This window comes from Cricetulus griseus, chromosome 5 (assembly GCF_003668045.3).
Source record: "Cricetulus griseus strain 17A/GY chromosome 5, alternate assembly CriGri-PICRH-1.0, whole genome shotgun sequence".
NCBI lineage: Eukaryota > Metazoa > Chordata > Mammalia > Rodentia > Cricetidae > Cricetulus > Cricetulus griseus.
In genome coordinates this window covers 129,826,195-129,840,836 of record NC_048598.1, presented here as the reverse complement: position 1 = coordinate 129,840,836, position 14,642 = coordinate 129,826,195, and the positions used below count along the sequence as shown (strand labels likewise).

At 44.5% G+C, this 14,642-nt stretch overlaps 1 protein-coding gene across 1 annotated transcript in view; it reads left to right on the top strand.

Moving 5' to 3' along the window:
* Positions 1-1,606: 1,606 nt before the first annotated feature.
* Positions 1,607-14,642, top strand: part of Prkch (protein kinase C eta) — a 200,684-nt gene continuing 187,648 nt past the window's right edge. The window contains exon 1 of the mRNA XM_027418245.2: positions 1,607-2,354. Within this exon, the coding sequence (XP_027274046.1) occupies positions 1,992-2,354 (363 nt within the window). The 5' untranslated portion in view covers positions 1,607-1,991. The remainder of the gene's footprint in view (positions 2,355-14,642) is intronic.

The following is a 14,642-nucleotide window of genomic DNA, read 5'->3' as shown; positions in this document are numbered from 1 at the left end:
TCCTGCCCACTGCCCACCCTGGTGCCTGATAAAGTGACCAGGAATGTCTGGTGTTCCTCCAATCCCAACCCCTGGTCAGCTGTGTAGATCCTCTTCATTTGGGGGGCAGCCTTCTCATACCGCCAACTCCCAAACAACAGCACATCTTTTAGTGGTTCTTAAGGTGAGCCAGCTCTTTGGAGGAGCCAGGTCCAGCTCTTTGGGGAAAGTGACAGAATTGACACACTGGGTAGACTTGACACTTCCCTAGGAGTTCCTGCAGCGTTTGCTAGCATACTTTACAGAGCTCTGCCTGAACTGAAGTGACCTGCTATATCTTTGCCCCACTCTTTCAGGAAGCTTTGGTATTTCCAAGAGAGGCCCTTCCCATCAGCCCATTGTTCTTGCTTGCATCCTATAGTGTAAAGCTGTTACTGGTAAGGTCTCAGTTCACTAATGAGAAATGGCCCAGAACCTTCTCAGAGAGCCAGTCCAGGTTCTAGAAAGGGGGCTACAAAGGCCAACCTATTCCATAAGAACCAGTAGGGCGAGAATGTCATTAAGTATCTTAGAAATGGCCTAGACTTTATGGGAGACAAATTGATTGTGGTTGGCCCTCGGGGAGCAAGCTTTGTGGTAGAATGGATTAGACCAAAAGGTTTTCCTAGGGTACAAAGCCTGCAGAAGACACGAGATGGGTACGTTCGGAGTCTGCCCACTCTGACAGTAATAACCTGAAGTGTTCCTAGAAGAGGTAGATCCAAAGGACCCCTGTGCATCAGGGTGGTGCTTGTGAACATTTTCTGCCCTTACGATGCAGGACCGGGTGGACCAGTAACCACCTCTCACAGAGGAAGGGACTTATTACACCCTGGCCATGTCTGTCTCTAGCAGAACCAACCTTTCCTGCTCTTTGTGCAGTGACACACCTCTCCGAGGAAGGAGGAGTACGGGATTTCTATCATTATCATTGCCCTATTAAAAAAAAACACACAAACAAAACAATTAATTACTCTCGGCAGGAAAGGCGCATAAACAGGATGAGTCTAAGCTGAACCTTGGGATGAGCCATCCCTGTAAAAATTAGAAAAGGTACCTCCCATTATGTGCCCGCCTCTGACCAGGGCTCTAGCTACCGCCACCAAAGGGCAGGGGCTCCAGGCCACCGCTTAGGGTGGGAGGTAGGCTCTCTGCTGCTGATCTTCCGCATCCTCCCGGCTTGCCAACTCTCTCTGGGTCTGTCTGCCACGCCTCAGGTGTTTGCTGGCAGCAGACCACGAATCCTTTCTTTTTGTCCAGCCTCTCCGAGCAGCCCCCAGCTCGAAACGCACCTCCAACCTGGCAGCCGGGAGCAGGGATCCGGGAGCATTCAGGGCAGGGGCTGTCCGCCGGGGGCTCGGGCCTCCTCCACCCACCCCAGCACCCACCCCCTAAGGCCAGGCTGCCCGCGGCGCACCACGCCCCCGGGGTCCGGAAGGCGCAGCAGCCCGCTCCGGGCTTCTGAGAACTTGGAGCCTGGTGGCGCGCGGCTCGCGCTGGGGATGCAGCGGCTGCTGCTTCCTGGTTCGCAGCTCACCGAGTGGGGGAGAGCGTGAGCCCGCGGAGGCAGGAGGCGGGGGCAGGAGGAGCGGGCGGAGGCGGGGGCAGAGACGCCAAAGCTGGAGCTAGCCGGACGGGTCGCTCCTGCTCTCCGGGGAGACGATCTGCCGAGCCCCGGAGAAGGGGCGAGCCCCGCTCGATCCAGAGAGACGGTCCGGGACCCACCAGCCCGCCGAGGACTCGGGACCCGGCTCCCCTCCTTTCCACCTCGGGAGAAAGGGCGGGAGGGAAGGAGGGGAGGGGAAGGTCCCTCGGAGGAGGCGGAATGGCAGGACGCAGGGGGCTCGGGCGCTGCTTCTCCCGGGAGCTGTCTCCACGCCTGTGGCTGCGGCGAGGGCTGCCCTGAGCCCCGGCTCCCCGCTCCCCGGTGCCAGCTAGCGCGGTCCCCACGGGGCCCCGGCAGCAGCGCCGGCATGTCGTCCGGCACAATGAAGTTCAATGGCTACCTGAGGGTCCGCATCGGAGAGGCTGTGGGGCTGCAGCCCACCCGCTGGTCCCTGCGGCACTCGCTCTTCAAAAAGGGCCACCAGCTGCTGGACCCCTACCTGACGGTGAGCGTGGACCAGGTGCGCGTGGGCCAGACCAGCACCAAGCAGAAGACCAACAAACCCACCTACAACGAGGAGTTCTGCGCCAATGTCACCGACGGCGGCCACCTGGAGCTAGCCGTCTTCCACGAGACACCCCTGGGCTATGACCACTTTGTGGCCAACTGCACGCTGCAGTTTCAGGAGCTGTTGCGCACGGCGGGCACCTCGGACACCTTCGAGGGCTGGGTGAGTAGCGATCGCCGCGCCCCTTACTATCTGCGGGACCTTTCCTCCTTTTGTTTTTTAAAAACTCATCAGGGTCCCGTTTTTCTCATCGCTCCGCCGCGGAGGGAATTCCCTGTAGACTTTGGTCCTTTCCCAAGTGACCTGCACTGTTGACGGGATAGCCGTGGGTGTGTGCGGGCACAGGTGTGACTCTGGGAAGCTGGCATGGCCACCGGCTTCTTTGTGGACTTGGACTTTGCGCTTAGGGGAAGCCCCGCAGTGATGTAGAGCGCCATCCTCCTCCTCCTCCTCTCAGAGTAGGGGGTTTAAGAATCTGAACTCTCAGCTCAGGGGTAGATACTAAAGACAGGGGTGATTATGAAAGTGAAATGGTTTGAGTAAGTGCTTCAAGCACTTCTTAGGAGAAAGCCATACATTCTCGCGAGTATTATTCATAGTGTTTATGGATGCATGTTGGTTCAGCCACACAGACGTGCACACGTGTTTCAGCATGCACATTCATTACATCCCAGAGGTACAAAAGCTACACTGGCAGTGAAAAGAATGAGTGCAGGGCTTTGCACCCTGGCAGAGTTTTGTTTAGCTTTTTCCCGGGGGTGGGGTGTGTGTGTGTGGGGGGGGTGAGATTTCTCTTTGTTTGCTATTAAGTTTATTCAGCCTGGGGTGCATGAGGGCTGCAATAGTGTTTCCAAACTATGCCTCTGAGAAGAGGTGGCCAGAGCACCTTAGGTTTGGTTTTCCTCCCTCTGCGATGACATGTAGCTGCAACGTCTTACCTGCTGCTGCCATTCCCATAGTTCCCTGGAGACAAAATTTCTACTGTCAATTTCTAGAGTGCCTCACACAGTGCCAAAACACCCTTATTTCTTAATCCTCCTCACTCTGTCTTTGTGATGTTGGGTTATTGTACTCACCTTCTGAGATGCTGAGATGATAATTACCATGAAGTGGTCTGGCAAAATGTAGTATGCTGTGAAGTTTAATAATGGTCTCAGTTCTGACAGGAGTGGGTTTGGAACCTGAGGTGAATCGATATTCAAAATCTGTTTGAAATTCATGAGTGTTAGAACAAGATGGATAGTGACAAAGATTCACTGAGATATGTATTTTATGCTCTGGGGTGTTGTTAATATTACCATATGTTCTGTAATAGCACCAGAGGCCTGAAAGGCTTCATCTTTTAAATGGAAGTGAGAAAAAAAATCCAAGTTCTTTTAACCACAGTTCTCAAATTATGGGGTTAATTTCACCTCAGCCTAACTTTCTTTTTGGAATTTAGTCGTGGGCTAGATAGGATCTGATAAAATACAGTTAAAAAATAACTTTGTTGTGGGTTTGAGGCAGGGTCTCCCAAGCAGCCCAGGCTTGGATTTGGGACAATCCGTTTGCCTCCACTTCCCAAATAAGTTTATATGTTGTCTGTGAATTTATGGACATGGAATGGAACAGAGCATGGGAATTTTGAACTAGTGTTTGGTTAAGGGTCAGGCTGAGCAAATCTCTGGAGGAATTAGGTGCTGGAGTCTGGTGGTACAGATGGGCCACCAGCCATGATAAGCATGGCTTACTGGAGACAGCCCAGATTAGCCTGAAGGTTTGAGTCCTGTGGGAGCTTTTAAACACCTCTGCTTTTAAATATGATAGATAGGGACCTCTGGGAGTGGGGTTTCAGTGTCAGCACTTACAGACTTCTTAGGTGATAGAAAAAGTAGTTAAGACGGAGAACATAGAGCAGAAATGAAGACTTAGACATGAGGCCACGATAAAACCTCAGTGTAGGGTTAGCTAACTAGGAGGGGCATAGAGCTATTTATTGTTGAAGGGGATGAACGAAGATTTAAATGTGAATTAAAGTTCAAAATCTGTATTTGCTTAAAATATTTATGCCTATATGTTTAACAGGACCCACTGGTGGCATTCTGGAAAACTTCAATGATAGGATAGGGCCAGCATTTAAATGATATTAGAACCAGTAGCTTGCCATGAATTCATATTCACTTAGATGTTGATATATATGTATGTTCTAAGCATTTTGAAACTTAGGATAGAATGACTAGAATGTTTTCTTTCCTTGTTAAGAAAATAGATGAGGGGGTTGGAGGGATGGTTAAGAGCATTAACTGTTCTTCCGGAGGACCTGGGTTCAATTCCCAGCACCCACATGGTAGCTCACACTTGTCTGTAACTCCAGTTTCAGGGGACCTGACACCCATGGCAAAACACTAATGTGCATAAAAATATCTTTAAAGGAAAAAAGAAAATATATGCAACTACATGGAATGTATTCTTCAAAATTTTCTTTTATGGACAGTAGAAATACCTACATTTGCTTATCAAATTCAAATGTGTAATTTATTCACAGTTCAAGTGGAAGGATAAAAATTATTCTGGTTGCTGCCAGGTGTTTAATCCCACCACTTGGGAGGCAGAGGCAGGCGGATCTTTGTGAGTTCAAGGCCAGTCTGGTCTCCAGCGTGCCAGGATAGGCTCCAAAGCTACACAGAGAAACCCCATCTCGAAAAACCAAAAAAAGAAAAAGAAAAAAGAAAATGTATCCCTGGTATCTATTCCAGTGTCCGACGTGGGATAGACACATTTTATTAGTCTTATGCTCATTTCACTCAATATATATAAGATAAATGAAAGTGGTAAAATACAGAGAAATTAAATGGAAATTAATCACATTGGACACTGAGATTAGTAAGACCTCAAATCACAGATCTGTGTTTCCACCTTGAACCCAAAGAGCAAATTGAGCTAAGAGTAAGGAAGTTGGCCAAATAGAAAACAGGAACCCAATAAAGAAAAAGCAGAGTTTTTCTCTTTTTCAGTTGATAAGTCTCAAGCCAGAATGGTGAAGATGAGAGGATACAGGATATAAGTTACCACTGATAGAAATGGAATGAGAGCATCACTACAGAGCCTACCAACATTATAAAGGGATCAGATACATATATGTTATAAACAGGCGTATGCCAGCGGGCTCTACACTTCAGATGAAATTCACAGATTGCTTTAAAATATATAAACGGCCCAATTCCTCTAGAATAACTTAAGTAGTTTTATAACCATTAAACTAATTGTGTTTATAGTTAGAAGTCTTCAACAGTACAACTCAGTGTCACAGACAGCTTTTCTAACAACTTATATTATGTACTTAAGGATGCATTATTACCTGCTTTATACAGAATCTTTCAGAAAATAGAAGGGAATGAAATGTCTTAATTCATTATTTGAAATAACACCAAAGCACAACAAAGGCATCCCAGACCAAGACAGCTGCAGGCTTGTATCATCCTTCATGGCCCTAGATGCAAAAGCTTTAAGTTGTAGTCAATTAAATCAAACACCATAACAAGCAGATGGTACACTGTAACCAAATGAAGGTTATGTAAAGAACTTTAAGCCATTTAATGTTTGTAGAACTACCCGTGCATTCCTTGTATGGACAGCGTCAAAGTGAAGGCTTGTATGATCACCTCAATAGATAGAGAAGAAGGATTTGAGAAAATGAACCATACATTCAGGATAAAGTTTCTCAGGAAGTTAGAAACAGGAAGAAATATCTTCAACCCAATAAAGGCCATCTATGCAAACAGTCTTAGTGGTGACAGAGTGAATAATATTCCCCTGTGATCAGGAATAAGGCAAGGGCGCTGTTCGTTCTGCTTTTTCCACACCGTCCAAGAGTGCAATAAGGAAGTTTCAAAAAAAAAAAAGTGCACGGATCACAGAGGAAGAATTAAAACCATCTTTATTTGCAGACCCCCCCCCCCAAAAAAAAAGTTTGGAGGACCAACAATCAAGTTTAGCTGGTTTGCATGATACAAACTAATGTACAAAAACCAATTGTATTTCTTTATTATTAGCAGTGAACAACTGTAAACAGAAATTAAAAATATCACATGTAAGAAAATAGAAGATGAAATTGGATGAATTCTAATAGATGCAAGACTTTTTCAGTGGAAATGATAAAACATTGCTGAAATAAAGATCTAAGTAAATGGAGAGTATGATGTATTCATGACTGGGAGGGTTCTGAATTATTCAGAACTCTGTTCTTCTGAAATAGCCAGTAGATTTAAAGCAGTCTCAATCGTGAGCTCAGTAAGGCTTGTCATAGAAATTGATAGACTGATACTAATTTACATAGAGATATAAAGGACCTATATTGGTCTAAGAATTATTTTTTTTAAAAAAGAACACATTGGAGGATTTGCAGTGTCTGATTTTAGAGTTTATTGTAGTGTTACCAGTGCAACACTAGAGTCTAAAAACAGATCTGCCCATGAACCCTTTGTTGGATTTTAAGTAAGGTGCCAAGAAGACAGTTCAGCAGAGGACATGTCAAGTGGCTGGGCTGTGTAGCCATGTGGAGGAGTAGAAGCCTTGACTCTACTCTACTTGAAGCTACTCCAAACAATGTACAAAGTTAACTTAAAATAGTGTAGACCTAATATAAGAGCATGTCAAATTTCTGTAAAAAAATGCTTAGCAGAAAAGTCTTAACAATTTCAAGTTCATGAAAAAAAGAGGAGGAAAAGATATCAACCCCAAAGCCCCAATTATTAAAAAGATTGAGCTTTGTAAAATTAAAAAATTCTTCTTAAAAGATGTCCAAGAATATAGAACCATAAGCCAATGTCTGGGAGTAAATAATTGCATAATACGAATTAGGCAAAACACTTGCAACAATAACTGTAAAATCTCAACAGCAATGAGAAAATCCCAATTTGTGAAATTTAAAAGTGGGTCATAGTATTTGAATAAGTACCTCTGTAGGAAATAGTATATTGTAATATACTCAGTAATCCAAATCACTAAGGAAATGCAAATGAAAACAGAACATCAGTCTTTTCCCCCTGGAAAGGCCATGCCCATAGCAAGTGTAGGTTAAGAAGGGGGCAGTTGTCGCTCTCCCCACGCAACTGTTGCAAATGTCAAATGCTGAAGTCTTGTTGGCAAACAGTACGGCTGTCCATTTAAAACAGTGAACATCTACTTATTGTATGATTTATCTACCCTTAAATGTTTAACAAGAGAGATAAAACCATTCATAATAAGACTTGTGCATGACCATTCTCTCAGTAGTTTCATCTGTGATGACTCCCAAACTGGAAACTCATGTACAACAAACAGGAATCTGTTAGTAAATTGTAGTGTATCCATACCAATGAAGACTGATCAATCAGTGATACAAGCAGCAACATGGCTGAATCTCCAAGGAATTCTGCTCTGTGGGTCGGCCAGACCAACTTCTCTCACACACCCCTCCCCCAAAAGAACATATGATTCCAATTGCGCAAAGTTCTGGAAAATGAAATTAAGTCCACGGTGGTAGGAAGTGCATTCCCTGGGTATCTGGGAATGAGGGAAAGAGAAACTATAATGGAGGCACAGGTGAATTAATTATTATTTTGACAGTGATGGTAAGTTCACACTTACCTAAATACGCCAAAGCTTATCAAGTGGTTCACTTGACAGATGTGCCTTGTATTATATTTCAGTCATCTTTCAGGAAGACTGTAGAAAAACAGTCAAGATTTATCATCTTGATTTTGTTGCGAGTGTAAGAAGGATGTTAATGATGATGGAGTTGAGCCAGTTCTGACTCTGGGAAACAGTATTGCTTCCTCAGAGTAGAAGTCTAGAAAACCAAAACTTAATAAGACAAACTTATTTAACTAATTTCTGATTTTTTTGGACAGTTTCGTTTTATAAATTGTCTCTCAGATTTTTTTTTCTGCTTCTTCTAGAACTTGCTCGTTTTGTACAATTTCTTGGACTCCGGAAATTTCAAAATTCAAAGTTTGCTTACAGCACTGTGTCGTGCCCCCCCCCACTGGTATTTGCTTTTGTTTTCTGACTTTTCAAATGGAGCCTGGTATCTAAAACTTGATGCTGGGTGTAGAGGACACGAAGGAGGCAGGAGGGGCTGGAGGCTGCGTCATGGAAAGACCTTGGCACCCCCTCAGGAAGGAAGGACCTGCTTGGCGGGATCCCAGGCTGTTTTCCTGTTCAACCTCCTGAAGACATTCTGTTCTGTGTGGCCATGAAGGGTGGTTTTCTCAGTTTCTTTCTGAGACACCCGTTTGATAGTCCTCTCAGGTGAAGCTGCCTGGTTACCTGCGGACAGTCATTGATCGTCTTTTCACTTGATTGCAGGATCCAGCAGCATGAATTTTTTACACCCAAATTTTTCTATATTTTTCTGCCACTGGGTTTATTCTCTTTTGTGCTTTGTAGTGCTGTTATTCATTTTCCTGATTGATTTTTTTCCCCTCTAGCCAGCTGTAAGGAGTGTCTAGCACTGATTACTTGCAGTGTTTTAGGGGAATGCGTTTTAGAATCTCTAGGGAGGCCTGTTCCAGTGTCTGCATTAGCTGTCTAGTCCTTCCATTCCATTGGAAGATGCATTTGCTCTGGGAAGGCTGGCTGCTTTGTCATGCAGGTTATGGCTCTGATGGATGGATATCTACCCTTCTCAGGAGCATATTCCCTGTCGTGTTGTTTTGTCACCCTTAAATGTACTACTCTTATCATTCTCTAAGATCATTTTGTCAATCAATTTATTATACCCCCTCCTTTTCAGTATTGGGAAGTGAACCCAGGACTTCACCCAGGCTAGTCAATCTACCCATCACTGAGCCACGCTGCTAGTCCCTGTCCTTCTATAGAACATAAACTCCTGGGTAGCAGGGTACTATTCTAACCCCAGTGCTGTGAACAGTTGGTGGTATGTGACACTGGGTATTTGTCAAAAATATATATATATAAAAGATGGAAGTTTTTTATGTGACCTTGGGGACAATAATGTGTATGTATTTTGATAATATCTTTTTTCTTTAAACATGTCATTCATCTTTTAAGCCAATCAGTGCTGTACCTGTTTAATCAATGGCATACCCACGTGAGCTTGAAAGATTGGATTGGATGTTCATGCCCATTGAATATGTCAGTAGAATGGGAAATGCTATGTATGGCGGGCTGGCTAGTTTTCTGGTGTAGGAGGGCCCAGCCACCTCATGCAATGGTTCTGAGTTTTATAAGAAAATGAACCAGCAGGAAGAGCGCCCCCATGGCCTGTACATCAGTTCCTGCCTGTGAATTTCTGCTTTGACTTCCCTCATTGATGGGCTATTGCCTGCAATATGAAACGAACAGCAATAGAAAGCAAACAAACAGATAGAAAATTCCTTGCTTCATTCATTCTAAGAGTCCCCTATGTGATTGAGTTCCCCCTTATTAGAACATAAGAGAAAATGGAGCCCAAGTAGTAACAGTCTCTTGACCACTGCTTTCCATTCTTACTCTTGTAATACCTAGAGTGGCCTTTCTCAGTTGCCACCTAGAAACTTAAAACTCTTCCTTGGTTTCTCAAGCCGGATCAGAGAAACCTAGACTCTAATTTGGTTTGGGATGTGCCTCTTTGTTTTGTGTCTGTTTTCCTCTTGAGCCACAAGTGTCCCCTCTCTAGTCCACACTCCTGATAGTGAGAGCCTTCTGCTCTGCATAGATCATTCACTCTGCTAATTCCAACCCATACTTCAGGCCTCATCGAAGATGCTAGTCTTAGAGCACCTTCTCCGACCTTCCCAGTTCTGGTTCGTCGCTCCTTCGATACCCCTTGGCTTCAAGGTCATAGTGGGGAAGTAACTAAGCATCTTCTTCTTTGATCTTGAGGTAGCTAGTGTAGCAGACACACTTTTATCTGAAATGTCAGGGCCCTTAAGAGTGGGTGAAACAGATGCGGCCCATTCCTGCTTTGCTTGCAGGACAGAAAAACCTTCCCTCAAAAGGAGCAGGAATGTCTGACCTGATGATGCTCTCCAGGTGACATCACAGGTAAAAGGTCTTCAGCACCTCTGACCCCTCAGAGGCATTTCCATCTTTGGAAACTATGGGAAGGAGTTCAGTTTTGTTATCTGTAGATAACTTGAAACTGCTTCTGACTCCCACAGACAGAAAAGCAGTCAGCGCTGTATCTGAATCCTAAAGGACCCCATGTTCTGTGTGCATCTTTAGAGAGTCTACAGTTGAGTTGAAAAATCACCTGGTTCAGGACCATCGCAGGGAGCCTGGTGGCTGCCAGGCATGCAGGTGTACTCACTCAGCACAAAGGTTTTTACACAGAAACGGAAGCTATTTAGTGCTGTGACACTCCAGTTTGCCACAGACTCCACCACTCCCTGTTATGAAAGCAGCCCTTTGACTCAGTGCCTTCTCAGTCCTGGGAGGGCTTGAGTTTGTGACACTATAGACTATACCTTTATTTTCAGAATGTGGGAGCCAAAATTCCAGCCCAAGCATTGCTGTTGCTGTGGCTCACAGGAAGTGTGGCACAAAAACTTGTGCACACTCAATATCTCTGTGTTATGTATACATATAGAGATGTACTGACCTAGATTTATTAATACATTTATTAATTTATAAATATACTACATCTATATTTATTTAGAGATCTCTTTAGATCTGTAGAGTTGTGTTATGTTCAGGGAAGCTGGCTTCCCAGTAATTATGTTGGGAAATTAGTATTGAATGAACTATCCCACTAGAAGACTCTTTGCATTTTATTTTATTGTGTTATAGTGTGGAGGAATGCACCAGTGTTTGCACTTACTAGGCAAGTACCACTTTGTGTTTTAGTCCACAGCTTACAGCATAATTGAGAACTGTGCTGTAACAGGAGTCAGGAGAACTGGGCTCAGCGTGTGACTTTGTCCCTTGTCAGCTGGGATCTCAGGCAAGTCTCTGCTTATCAGAGTGTCAGATTTCTGGCTTGTATCACCAGAGGATTTCACCAGGCTATCCCTGAGGACCCTTCCATCTGTATAGCTTCTGCCTCCATGCTTTAGGCAGTTATGTCATTTCCTCCCTTTAGAGGTAACTGGGTTGGTTTCAAGCAGTCAATATGAATTATGTCTCATCAAAGTTAGTGATTCCTAAGAATTAAATTGGCCCCAAATATAAGTTACTTGGGCTTGGAGAGGATTTAGCTTGTGTGTGGATGACCTGTCCAGCATCAACAATGATGTTGGTGTTATTTCCTTGGCTTAAAATCAGACTGAAATAATTATGGTAAGGCCTCCTTCCCTGCCAGGTGGTTGTATTTCTTAATTTACACTAATGCACTTCTTGTTCTATGGGGGGGAGTTGTAATTTATTTAACAGTCCCTGTTATTGTGTATGTGTGTGTGTGTGTGTGTGTGTGTGTGTGTGAGAGAGAGAGAGAGAGAGAGAGAGAGAGAGAGAGAGAGAGAGAGACACTGAGACAAAGACAAAGAGAGACAGAGGGATGGAGGGAGCAAGAGAGGAAGGGAGAGAGGGAAGGAGGGAAGAGAGAGATTTTGATAGAAGTCACTCTCATTAGCAGGGTAATTAAAGCTTTGTAGTTTCAAAGTGTCTGTAGCCACCAGTCTATATATCCTCCCTAGGTGATGACAACTACGATAAATCACTTGCAGGACAAATGCATTAATTAGATGGAGGAAGGAGCCCAAGGGTATTGGCTATCAAAGCACTGCAGTGCTGCGCTGAGGAATTTTCTAAGGCAGGAAGTTTTGGTGAGTACCACTCAAAAAGTTCCATCACAGTTAGGATGCCAATCTGTTTCTGTAGGAACCAGAGCCCTGGCTGTCTAAGCACAGGAACTTGTGTGGTAGAAAGACCCTTCATAGACAACTCACCAGAAGTGCTTTTACTATTTGCTGCCTTCTTGCAAGTTCCTTTAGTTTTGTATTTTGCCCTTTGTACACATTTGACCTCACAGGCAGCAGAGGAATGCTTAACGGGTTACCCGCAGTGTTTGGTTTGTGCTTGTGGTTAAAACGGAAGAAATTTGCCAGAGGATAGAACCATGGTCAACAGGAGCCCCTCATAATTGCATTAATAAACTGAGTCATTTTGGGCCAGTGTGAGTGTGTTCTAATTTCAGACCCAGGCTTCATTCTCTGCATAAACTAAAAACACAGGGTGCGTTTTCATTTTTAAATCATATTTATCCCATGTACAGGCACAGCACTGTCCTTGCACAGCTGTAGTACTTACCTATGGCCTGGGATGTGTGGCCTGGGATTCCTTGCTGGGCTTTGCCTGGGCTGCATGTGACATCAGAGGCATGGATTGGTTGACTGCTGTCCTCCTTCCAACCTCTGACTTTTGCAGTTCCATTGAACGACAAACGCTGTGCTCCATTGTGCCTCCTGGAGATTCATCTGGCCATCAATGCTTCGACTGGATTCAAGTTTTGAAGTTCTTCTCAGAAGAGCACCTAAATAGTCATGTATGTGTTAGCATGATTTTCTAAATGAAAAGGTGTTCATTTATTCACCAGCCTCTAGGACATGTCAACATGTTTGTCTGTGTTTCATGGTGACTGGAAGAGTTGAAGGCGGGGTTTAGATTTAGCTCAGAAACCATTTCAGTGCCATGGTTGCTAAAACCTATGGACTCTGTTTCTAGAAAAATATGCATGTGCTTTTTTTCTGATCACATTCTGGGAATAATGTCACCTGCTTAGTGGTCCCCTGATGCCTGACTTTGGATAATAGACAATGCCAGGTAAAAACAGACAATTGAAATGTGTTACAACTCAGGCTTTTGTTAATCCCGACTCCCAGGGTGTGGTTTTAGTGTTTTTTCCTTGTGTTGGAAGACACCTCTACTCCTATTAATCTTAGTAGACGGTTGTCCACTTAATAAAAAGAGGGAAGCTATACATTTTAAGGCTGTGCTTTAGAAGCTGTTTTCCCTTAGTTCTGGCTCCTGGTGGACTATAGTAGATAATAGCCGGCTTTAGGACCTATTTGATTCTGTTATTTAAGTATTTTCAAAAGTCCCTGTATTTGTACTGGAGCTTTGAGGTTTGCAACAAATAAAAAGTGTTTTTTTTTTTTGTTTTTTTTTTTTTTTTTTTTTTTTTTTTTTTAAGTAAAACTAGGACATGCTGAGTGACCTTGACCTTGGTTTGGTATCTTCTGAAAATCTAAACTTTCTCCTGTGAAATGAAATAGGGTTTGTCTATTCTGTAACCTTGCTTAAACCATTCACATTCTTTGGGAACTGTAACAGCATTGTGGTACATGGCTGTCAGTGCATGACAAATCGATGCCGTGGATGACAAGTCTGCAGTTCTCTTACCTTTGGAGTTGGGGGTCTTCTATAGCCTCGGTCCCTTAAGCCTAGCAAGATGATGTTGGAAATTGAGCTTAATGAAAACCCTCTGGGAAGCCCTCCCCTGGCTAGTGAGAGGTGACACTAGAATCCGGTCTTCTGCCCTTTAGGCCAACATTCTTGCTCTACTTTGGGGAGAGGCAGTGTGAATGCCCAATCACTCACTCACAGGTGTTTGCCAGGCACTACTTCGTGCCCACATGTGTTCCAGGGGAGTCCACATGGCAGCATATACGTGACCCAGAACTGTTAGCTATGAAGCTGCTGCCTACACAAAGAGAAGTCAATGGTAGGAAAGGCTGGGGAATGGAGCTCAATAGGTGGAAACTTGCCTAGCAGGCAGGTAGCCCCAGATTGATCCCAAACACAGCAGAAACTGGGTATGGTTGGTACATGCCTGTATCCCAATCCTTGGGAAGTAGAGGCAGAGATTCAAAGTCATCTTCAGCTAGATAGTGAGTTAGAGTCCAGTCTGGGCTATGGGAGAACCTGTGTCAAAAAATAGTAGCTTAAAAAAAAAAAAAAGCAAGGGCGAAAATGACTAAGAGATAACAAATTGTCCAGAGGCTTTAAGTGGGGGAAGTTAAAACAGGGTGGTATTAAATGAGAGAGTCGGGCTGCTTTGTCCAGAGAAGTCAGAGGAGAGTGCACCGCACAAGGTGACATCTCAGTTGTGACCAATGACACAAAACAAGCAGTTTGTGAAGGTTAGAGAAAGGGTCCCAGGCAGAGACAGAGCAGCCTGGTGTATGAGACCCAATTCAGGATGGTGGCGAGGGTGAAGCTGGAGCCAGACAGCTCAGGGCCACTGTCTAACACTGCTGCTTTACAGGAACGTGACAAGGGTAAAGTTCCTTCCATTTCTGGCTCTGAATTTTCTTCTCTAGAGAGGTATGCTAATGCTGGCAATCTGTAGGTTTGGCGTCAGGGTGAGATGTCACATCATACCTCAAACATGCCCAGCACAAAGAAGGCCCCCAAGAAACAGTAGCTTTTAATCTAAGAAAAGAAATCACACTGGCCTACAAAAGTCACTCAGAGGGTTGCTTTTAGGACATCAGCACCTCATGAGAAAGTTTCCCAGGATGGGGTGTTGCGGGGAGGTGCAGCCTTGTG